This window comes from Microchirus variegatus, assembly GCF_963457635.1.
Source record: "Microchirus variegatus genome assembly, chromosome: 3".
NCBI lineage: Eukaryota > Metazoa > Chordata > Actinopteri > Pleuronectiformes > Soleidae > Microchirus > Microchirus variegatus.
The window spans coordinates 25605519-25616980 of NC_139804.1; the positions used below are offsets into that span (position 1 = coordinate 25605519).

An 11462-nucleotide genomic window follows, 5' to 3' on the forward strand; every position below is an offset into this window, starting at 1 on the left:
GAGGGAGACATTTGAGAGGACAAGGAGAGAGAGAAATGGACAAGTTGTGGAAGAGAATGGAGGAGAAATCCATAATGCAATAGAAATCGTTAGACGTGACTGTGTGTTAAAATTTGTCCTTAATGACTTGTATTGAGAAAAAAATGATTTATGCAGAGGAAAGCAGAGGTTTTGTGCATAGGCGTGTGTGCCTGCATGCTTTTTTGCGCGTGAATCATTAGAGCATTGTAGATATTAAATCTCAAGGTTGCCACAGTGTGGCTATCTTTTTTACCCGTTACCACTGCCAATATCTTTACAACTCAGTTTATAGCAAAGACATAAATCAGGCTCATGTGTGCTCATGTGTCCACACATGCGTTCACACATGGATTTATAGGAAGATGCTTTTGGTAAGTGGTCAAAACTCCCAAGGTCAGAGCTGATTTCACATTTTCCACCTGTCCTCGTCTTTTTTGACTCTAGATTTTATCCCTTTGACATCTCAGCGGTTTGTGGATACCGACACCCTAGTAAACACTTTAAATAAATCTTCTTCATTGGATTACCGCTCCCTCTTTTGTTTTTACTTGTTTTTTTTTTGCCTCTTGTCTCTCTTTATAGCTGGATTCATGCATGCTACCGTGTCACTCTCGTCCATTCAGTTCAAATAGCCAGCCTGTCTCCTTTTTCTCAGCCTACATTTCCATATTGTCATTTCACCTTTAAATCTACACACACACTGCTTTCTTGTAGCCTAGAAATGTAGACGCACCCTAGCGGTAGCACAATTAATTTGCAGCCAGGCTTCTGCCTAGAATGTCTAGAAGTTCCATGATGACTTCTCACACAGAGAAACATTTTGGGCCAACAGACAAAAGCTTTCTGTAAAGCAGAATAAATAGCAGCTTATCACGTCCTCTTCTTTATCAGTGACACATTTTCGTCAAAGTTCACCCTCGTGTTCTACTGGGACACATACATTCATACAAAGTTGTGTGGTGGTGGACTGGAATTAATTACAAAGGAGTAACTTCTCGTTTGGAGGAAATGGAAATGCTTCGACACACAGTGAAACAGACTCGTACACATAGACGTGCACACACGCACACGCACACAGACAGACTCTGACATGTGTTGAAGCAGAACGTTTTAAGATTAAACACTAATGTGGAATCAATGCATATGTTTGACCTGCTATAAACAGCATGAAAAAGGGATTAACAGTGAGACTGGGCCTAATCGAGTATGTAATCGAAAGTAACACCATGAAAGCATTGGGGCACCAAACTTTAACTCCCTATGTCCACATTTTTTTTGTTACTTATTCTTTGTGTTTAAATTTGATTAGTTAGTATAAAGTGTTGATGGAAACTGTAATGAACCAGTCACACACATTATATATTCATTTGTTATATGCTTGTGTTGCACGGCAGATTGTATTATGGCTAAAACACTGACAGGCAGACCTTCAACAGTTTGATCAGTAGAAGCCTTCAATAGATCTACAGTCTTTATCTCACTAGCATTATGTGAAGGTGACCTGTTGTTCTTGGCATTATTGAAAAAATCTGATCTTGATAGACTTTTTTCTAATCTCATTTCATTCAATATTGATGATCACAATGTAAATCGAATCAATATTTCTGTATATCATATATTCCATTATGATATGATATGTCAGCTGGGATTGGCACCAGCACCTCCCGTGACCCTCATTTGGAGGATAAAGCGATTAATGATGAATATTGAGTATATTTCCTATATGTTTTCAATATAATAAATATGAGTATTAGGGTGTTACACCCTTTAAAACTAGGAAAAGTCATCACAAATGCCTTATCGCAATATGACAATATCCAAAATCTAAGACGATATCTTGTCTTATGTCACAATATAGATATAATATCGATATATTGCCCAGCCGTACTTGTCCCATGTCCCATTTAGAACCTAATGTAGGGCACAAAAGTGGATTCACTTCAAACGTCTCGTTTTTTTTATTTTTCTTGCACCCAAATTCAACTCACCTCTCCCAACAAAGGAGTTTTCCCATCTGAGTCAAAGACCCAGGCATTTTTCTCAGTCCCACGGTCATAAGACTCATATGAAGCATTTCCTGTTCGCTTACTGGTGGCCACTGCAGGGTCCTGGGGACAAATTAATATGCATATTATTACAGTATACAGTAACAGATATTCTATTTCAAATGTACTTTTGATGAACAGTAATTTATTGCAGGGTTAGGGTGTTAAGGTTTTTCCTGGACCACAAGGTGCAATGACTGGGTTGTAGATTCAATTTCAGTGCTTATGAATAGTCATACAGATAATATTATTCTGTTCGCTTCATCATGCACTGGGATGGTTTGCAGCTAATTATGAAACAGCTGGGATGAAAGTCAGCACCTCCAACTCTGAGGCCGTAGTTTAATTTGGATGTGACAGTGAGCATTTAGCTAATAATTGCTCCTCTTAAGTTGATTCAGGCATCTCTGATTAGGATATTTACTTGAGTGCCTTTCATGTGAGTTCTTCTTGTGCATCTTACTGCATTCCAGAGTAGACCCAGAATACACTGAGACTATACAGTATCCCATCTGACCTGGTAATGGTCTTTCAAGTGGAAATGGAAAAATGTTGCAGAGGAGAGGGACATCAGGATTACCTTGCTTGACCTGCTGCCAGCACAGCTACAGTAAATTGGCACCAGATGTGTTGCAGAAGCCGGATGTGTGGAGGGATGACTATATAACCCTCCATCACACCGACATTTGGCTTGTAATGTGAGAAGATGACCAAACCCCAAAATATATATTACATTACCAGAAGCTGTTTTGTAGCAGAGTTTACAATTGGTCAAATTCTTAAACCGCTGCATAAAAATTATATATTTCTTACCAGAATGAGGATGTATCTTTGACCCTTCTCGTGGAGGTAGTCGGCAAACTGAGGCAGCTCCTTGAACTTGACCTTGTCATAGGTGAAATCTTTCTTATCCTCCATGTAGTCTATGTCAGTGTACTGGATGTCCTGCATAGGGTAAAAAAATGTACTGTTGAACTGGGTAACTTGTGTTCTAGTTATACAGTTGAATGTATATCAGGAAAAAAGAAATATAAAATGTACATATCTCGTACACAATCTCACTTTAAGGTTATCTTCTGATATATATGGAATGTTAAATTTACAGCACAAGTTATTAAACTTTACTTTTAGATGTCATTAGATATTCAAAACTTAATTGCAGATGCTCAAACACTGTCATTACTTCCATGCATTAAAATCGCATTTGCATCTTGCTTGAGGGTAATAAATTCAAAATTGCCGCTAATACCTCTTAAATGTATACACTCATGCTTCTTCTTCTGCCCTCATCTTTGACACAACCACTCAGACTTAAGCATCTGTGGTATGGCTTGAATGTATAGTACACCTGCTAATGTGCTGCTAAACCTTAGGAGTATACGGCAAACACTAACAAAGATTTCCATTTTATTTGCCAGGATGCGACTTCATGCTTGTACTTTTGCTGTCATTCTGCCAAAATCTTCGACATGTCGACAGAGCAGATGGTTCCAAAGGCCCTGCCAGATTCTTCCTCTAATGGTAATCAGTTCCAGACATATTAGAGGAAATGTGATAATGCCCTCTGTGGTCTATCTAATGGTTATCAAATATGTCCCTGAGTATAGCAGGAGGGGGAGCGGCTGCACGCTAATGTCTTTGAAAGTGAAACAGAGATTGAAGATTATATATTGAAATATTATCATGGAAATTTGTTTGTATTTGATTTTCAGATAAGACAGAGTTCAAACTGAGTCTTTTATTGGTGCATTGCTGAACTGTGATACAGTTCATTTGTTTTATGAATCTGTAAAGATTAGGACTTTACCTCAGTAATTACCGTTAAAAAAAAGTCCATCAAACATTAGTTGTGTGTGTGAAAGGGAGCGTAACCATCAGTAAACCCAGATTAGATTATGTATAGTTATGTGTTCTACATTGTTTTCCGTCGCCTTAGTGGGACGAATATCACGTTCGCATGTCGCGTCGCATATCGCAGACCCTGGTGTACTCTCTCGTCGGGGTCTTGTAGTATCTGAGTTCACCATGGGGTGGCGGTACAAGTCTGGACCCAGGGAATAGGATGCAATTCTATCAAAGAGTACAAGAGAACGATACTACAGCTCCCTTGGAAATGTCTGGTTCGAGCAGCTCATCAGCTGAAAGGTCCGTCGGGCAGGGGAGTCGGGGTGTCAGCCAATCTGGGTTGCTGCAAATCGCGCACAATGGGCGCTAGGTCCGTGTGTGCTGAGTGCGGAAGTACACCAGGTCCATTCCCAAATAAATATCCAACCGTTCAACAGATCAACTGTTATTTATGAAGTTTTGTAATATATATATTTTTTAATACATTCAGACCAAGATGAATGAGATAACGAAAGGAACTCAGCCGATTGATCTTGATCAGCACTAACATTCAGCGACGCTTGAAAAATAGTGGTTGTGGGATTGAACCTATGGAGCCCAGCACACTTTCCATTATTTGACAGAAAGCTAGATTACCCCGTCTAAGAGAAAGGCCATCGCTATCACTCTGAATGTCTGTTGAACCCCTGCTTCAACTTTCATATCACGTCTTCACAGGTAGTCTCGTGTTTAAAGCTCTTGCCTCTGGAAACGCACGGTCATCTGTGATTGGTTCACATTCTAACAAGGCTTGCATATAGTGAGGTATCGATTTCTTCTCTACTGGTCTCCCTTTTTTTTTTTTAACCCAATACACATTTGCATGCCAACAAAAAACAATTATTGGCATAATTTACAAGGTTGTGTCAAGCAAATCCTGTTGTTGTTTTATTTCGCAGATACGATTATTTGATAATGATCTCCTGCTGCTGATACTTGGGATTGGTTTTGTCACACAGTCTCTCTAGCACTGGCAGGATTGTATACCTGCTTTGCAACAAGTAAAGGAATGGGAATAAAAATACATACTCAAAATTGACAATTGGAGACTGGCAATTTACAAGTGTAAAGAAAACCATAGGTGATGATCCTGATATCAGTTTAAGACAGGCTGGAAGAGTCATTTCAGACATGCTTCCTGCAACAAACAGCCCAAAAATAAACCGTGGGATAAAGAGAAGGATGAAGAATGTCGCTTACATATGGGAGGCTCACGGCACGGTTCCTCTCCACTGTTTTCTTGACCTCATTCAAGCTTCCATAGTCCCACCGAGAAATCTGGAATCCCAGTGACCAGTAGGGAGGAATGACAGGTCTGCCAATGAGCTAGAACAATTTGAACCGATTGTTAATGACTGAGCTGTTCCAAAATATCCACACAAAGAATTTCCCCCTGCATATTTTTTCCCTTAAAGACATTCGTTACCTCAAGAAACTCCTGCACCACTTGTTCTGGTGTGTCCCCAAAGAGAATGTAGAAATCAAGGATTCCTCCGATTGTCCTGAAGGTCACAGCTGGAGCAGGCTGCAGGATCACCTCTGCACAAACATACAAAAAGGTATATATATATATATATATATATAAAAAAAAGAAAAAGGCCCAACATTTCCTCTCAGACAATCGTAAACCTGCAGAAACTTGTATTATGAATATCACTTTTATTCTTGTGATGACTTTTTTCCACATGTAAACCAACAAACCATCAATATACCAGTCAAAACAATTCACGAGAGGCAAAAGAAGCCTTTGTGCGAGAAGACCGTAAACATGAGCAGGTGAAACATGTCAGTGAGCATTCCCAAAGCTTTCAGTTATTTTCTTTATAGAATAGAATGGCCATGCAATATTCTCTTTGATTGGTCAGTAAGTCCGTTTGTGTATAAGAATGACAATGCCTGAAAACCGTTGTACAATTTTGAAATATTTTTCTTTTCTTGATATTCCGTGGCCCTGTTGACATAATGTGCATTAAAGATCCCATATTATACCCTATTTCTCCAATGAGGTGTCCTAATGAACATGTCTGTGACATGCTTTGGTCAAAATACCATAAGGATGAAGCACCACAGCAGTTCAATCACCCTGCCAAAACAGCCCTGTTCAGAACGCTCTGGTTAGTAGTATCTCTTAGCATTTGGAAAAGTGATCATTTGCAGGCTCTAGCAGGCACATCGCTGTCATATATAACATGTATCCACTGGACAGATAAATCCTCTAAGGATGGACGTTTGTGTAGAACTCTGTGCTGCACTGTGGAGCTAAGAATAGAACTTCTCGCGGACTTCCGGTTTTCGGATGCCGTTGCCCTCGTCAGCACTCTCTGTCCCACATATAAGTTGTCCCTGAGACAACAACTCCAGGAATTTTGTGCATTGTGACGTCCCAGTGAGCGAGGAAGTCAACAACGCATTTTCCTCTCCTGTACTTAGACTGAGGAGGACCACAAAACATGAGACATCTTTTTTCACACTTTGGCGACTGGTAGGGCCTCCAGAGTCCCAAATATAAGTATTAAAATGATTAAAAAGTTGATTTTATGCTATATATGCACCTTTAAGCTACATGCTTTATGTTGAGTCTCCATAATTGTGCTTGCACACACGTATTAGTACATTTCTGTCGACTGGCATGTGTTTGTGTTCATATTTACCCATAGCATTGCTGTTCATGAGGAAGACTCCGAATGACTTTCCACTCTCATCTTCCAGACAAAGGAAGAAGGGATAGTGTCCATAGAGGTTATGTGTTCCCTACAGGGAAGGTGGAGAGATGTTGAGCGATGGATAGAGGAAAGTGAGAGGAGAAAAGTAGTAGATATTGAATCTGAGGGGGTGACTTCACAGCCTAATCAGCTTACAAGACATTTAATCATAAATCCTTTGGGGGGAAAGATAATACACATGTATGGACCTCTTGTAGACATGCCACATACACAACATGTTTGCCACACACCTACACCTACACACACACAAGCTTTACACAATTTGTCAGGTTTAACAATGAAGAAGAAACTGAAACTATAGACAGTGCATTGATTTATCCCAAAACTGGGAAATGATTGTTACAGCAGGACAGTATCAGGCACTTAACAAACTATTAATATAAGAAATAGAGGTTATTACATGTAACAGCCAGAACGAAACACGTAACCGGTCATTCTTAAAAGGAGTAAATTCTTAACAATATGTCATTTTATTCATAATCCTATTTTGAACATTGAATAATTCTGCATGACTTCATAGCTTGACCAAGTAAAAAAAAAAATGCACTGATCGGCCACAACGGTTGACTGTTTTTACTGTAATCAGCTGATCGCTGAATATCCGTGCCAACAGCAAGTATTTTGTCGCTAGTGTGATGTACTCCTCACCCCATTCGGGAAAGCGTCTCTGGTGAAGATGGGCCAAGTTTTCCAGTCTGTCTTGTGGCGATAGTTTTGGTGCACATGCTCTCCAAGTCCATAAATATTATGGGAAGGAAGCCGAGCAGAAATTTGCAGGTACTGGTCTGCAAACACCAGAGGAGCCATCGTAGTGTCAAACCTGAATGCATTGTAAAAAACAACAAACAAACAGGTCACTACCATTGGGGAGTGAAAATGCAGGCTGATGTGAGAGACACAACAAAGATATGTGCAAAAGTAAAGGATAGCGAGAGAACAGGCAAATGTGACAGACATATTGAGGAAGGAGAGATGGTGAGAGCGACACGCAGGGAGAAAAGAGTGTGGGAGTGGGAATGAGATGGACTTGTGGAGAAATGCAGTTGAAATGTAGAAAGTAAAAAAGAAGAAAACTGGGGAGAAGACAGACCATGGCATCAGCTTCTAATGAAGCTGCGCTGGGTAACATATATTAAAAAATAAGACATATACTAATTGAAATACTGAGCCTCGCTGATTCAGCTGCCATGACAAAGAGAGAAAATATTCAAATGAAGGCTGCAAATGGAGTAAATATACTGGACTTTCTTTTTTCAATTGACATGATGCACAGAAAACATGATTTAAATACAACTGTTGGAGTCGCAAGGAAAAGCTAAAATGTGTTCAGTCACCATAGTTTACAAGTGCATGAAGATAACACCTAGAGACCAGCAGGTTGTTGTTTAACCTGACAGGTTAAAGAACAGAATCATTATGATCACTCTTATCGTTATATAAACGTTTGATGTCCGTCAAATTGACACATAAATGCTGCCGCGTGTACCTGGTGCAATTTTTATAATATGATCGGTAAATTAAAACCTTGTTTGCTGATGTTTTTATGGACCTTGCATTATTTTACCACTGCTGTATATTTTACCGCTATAAAAACATAGTAACTGTGACACTAAAACATCTGTAGGTGTTTACGTACAGCACAGATTTAGCATCACATTAACGTAGTACCAAATTCCTGAATTTCTGTCCAAACCTGACCCGAACCCCAGATATTATTTAGTGAAGATGAACCCAAACCTAATAGACATTCTGTTTTTCTCTGTCCAATTGTGACCCGAACCTGGTGCTGTTAATGTAAGCTGAACCGAGTTGTGTTCTACCCTAAATGCAGGTGCTACCATGGTTACTGCTTTCCTTCCCTTGTTAACAGATGCATGCAGTGGAAAGTCATCAGTCAATGAGCGCATAAATATGAAATGTGTTTGGCACCACACACTTACTTAGCATGGCACTGTTAATATTACTGAACTCCACCTGAATCCAAGTACAATTTCAAAATGTTTGTCCATGATCTATTAAATGCTAATGCCCAATCAATGTCAAATGTCTTTAGACGTAGTTTCTGTTCTGTTGTGTTAAATTAGAGAAGAATGGTAAAATGAGTCTGTATTCACCTGTCACTGCTTAGTAATTATTGTACCTGTAATGGCTTACTTTGATACCATTATTATTTCTGCAAATATAATTTTTATAAAATGTAGGTCACAAAAAGTTCACCTTGGGATCAATACAGGAGGCAAATAATTACAAAAAAGGAACTCCGTCTGACCCATGACCTGCATATGCCACAAAACGCATGAACCGTGTCATTCACATGACCAGTAAATAAATGTTGTGACAATGGCAATGTCGTGCAAGCAGGAGGAAGTTGAATTTTTTCTTGATAACTAATCGGTCATTAATCTTTGACAGCTAATCTTCAGAGCAATCTCACTGCTCGATGGTTGAAGGTCGTGCGGTGTTGAGAAAGACGACTGACCTACTTCAGACACCTGTAAAGGTCAGTTAGCGAGGCATGTCAAAGGTTTTCCATGCTCTGTAACAATGTTATGTACGTGTGTTATGCTCTCGCTTTACTGTCAAATAAAATATATATACCGCACAGAAATGCACAGACTTATAATACGTGGTAATGTACATGTTGGGTCGACGCAATGAGCTGTGGCAACAGCTCTAATGGTACACCTATGGTATTTATAGCTGTTTATTGCATTCAAGTAGTTTATAAGTACCATATTTTAATGGCTGCTTTAAGTGTGTGTGTGGTGGGGGGGGGGGGGGGGGAGGTACTTGATCTCTTCAATGTCATCCAGGGATCACTAAGTTGGCCTTGGATTGATGTGGACATAATTGTTGCCATTTAAAGTCAGAAGGGAAAATGCATGACAATACAGGGATATGGGGGAGACCACCTACTCTGTCACAGCTACATAACATGGGATACAAAGAATCAATTAGAATTTATTGATGACAATGGTGGCACTTACTTTGTCAGCGGTATGACATACACGCAAACTGTGGCCCACACCGACTGCAGTGTCTGCTTTTTACTATTCGTAAGAACCTTGTGGTAAAATACCCTGATGACCTCTCCGTTTCAACTATAGTATGCACCCTATATTAGCAGCATATGAAGTATATCACAATAGATACTAAACATGTTCTGCCTGAATAATAGGAATATAATTTCTTTTGAATGTACACAGTTTTTAGTCTGTTGTCTTGTCTTGACGTTCACATGGTGGGATAAAACAGCCCCCATCTCCATTTCAGACGAGCAAAATATGTGGAACATGCACAGTAAGCACTTACAGGACTTTGTTGTTCTCCTTCCTGCGCACAGTAAGTCCAAAGGGCTTGTGTGAGATCTCCAGAGTGTTGCTGATGGGGCTGGACGGGTCACTCTTGAGGCGGCTGACGTGCTCATGGGGGACCTCATACCTCTGACTGTGGGCATCAGAGATCTGCGGGAAAGGAAGCGATCACAGGCAGTGTGTGAGTGTGGCTCACGTTCCTACTTTGTTGTGCATATCGCTATTTTTGTCCCGTTTTTGTCCTGTGCAGTAGTTTGGTTCAACATGCTGTGGTTTAAAGAAGAATCTGTTTTTGACTCATACTTTCCTCTGTCGGATTGTGTGTGTGTGTGTGTGTGTGTGTGTGTGGGAGAGAGGGAAAGGGAGACTGAGAGATGGTGTCTGTCGGTGTGTACCTTAAATCTGAGTCGATTGCTTGACTGCATTTCTGCGTGAAATGACAGCTCCTGTATATCAGCCCCAAATAAAGAAGGAGAGGCCATTCTCTTCAGCTGGGCTTTCATCACTGCAAGTCAAACACATGATGAGAGACGGCTAAAGGTTATCCTTCACATTTAACTACTCAACTACCAAATATGACACAAAATAGCACTGCAGTGCTTCTGTAGCACTGCATTATAGCTGATCATTTTGTAGTTATTCTTCTGTTTCAGTCAATTTATCACCGTTTCGTCTAGATTTCTGTTTAGCAGCTTAATTAAAAATGTGCGAGCTGCTCAAGGCACGAGTTTAGTCGGGTTTCGGGGTTTCAGAGATTTTTATTCTGTCAAGTTCTTAGGCTTGATGAGACCAGTGCCATTCAAACGTTTGCAAGTCTGTGTCCGTCTAAATGAAATAGAATCTGCCAACCAATTTCCAGTAAGTTATGTGGTGTGCTTTCTTCTATTAAACCTTATTGGAAAAAAAGAGGAGGACATGTTGTGATTTTTCGGAGGGTTTCAGATTGTGCTTATTATTCTTTTTTAAGACTGAGCACAGTACCATTATTATTATTATCGTTTCCTAGCAGCCTCACGTTGATAGCATGACTCTGCAAAAGTGACTTTTATATTCACACGCACACCTGTTGGGCTAATCTAACAATTTTTCTGTACTCGTATTAAACAGAAGGATGGTTTTGTTTTTGTATTATCCCATTGTTTCCTACTGATATCCAAGCTGGGTGAGCCCTGCACCCACAGCACTAATTATTCTGTCAACATGAGCAGACGTATTAAAAGATAAAACACTTTATCATAATATGACAAATATTTATTCTCTATGAGTGAATTGCAACAATAAAAACGGCAACTCTCAGCCTGAGGACTCCATAAATTCACCAGCATGGGAACTCATTCAAACACGTTTGTATTTTCACGTGATCCATTCACCAGTATGATCAAAGGAAGAAATATGCTTTCACAGCTCAATTGCTTCGAGGTAAATGTTGGCAATTTACATCTTACCCTTGAGCAATGCCATGGCAGAAATTTGGT

General features: G+C 39.9%; 1 protein-coding gene across 1 annotated transcript in view; it reads right to left on the reverse strand.

The window, feature by feature from the left end:
* si (sucrase-isomaltase) overlaps positions 1-10482 on the reverse strand; it is a 59194-nt gene extending 48712 nt beyond the window's left edge. The window contains exons 1-8 of the mRNA XM_083887236.1: positions 10383-10482; positions 9986-10137; positions 7322-7493; positions 6602-6701; positions 5377-5489; positions 5151-5276; positions 2880-3011; positions 2010-2129 (exon numbers count right to left, since the gene is read on the reverse strand). Coding sequence (XP_083743362.1) covers positions 2010-2129; positions 2880-3011; positions 5151-5276; positions 5377-5489; positions 6602-6701; positions 7322-7493; positions 9986-10137; positions 10383-10469 — 1002 coding nt within the window. The 5' untranslated portion in view covers positions 10470-10482. The remainder of the gene's footprint in view (positions 1-2009; positions 2130-2879; positions 3012-5150; positions 5277-5376; positions 5490-6601; positions 6702-7321; positions 7494-9985; positions 10138-10382) is intronic.
* Between the last annotated feature and the right edge of the window lie 980 nt (positions 10483-11462).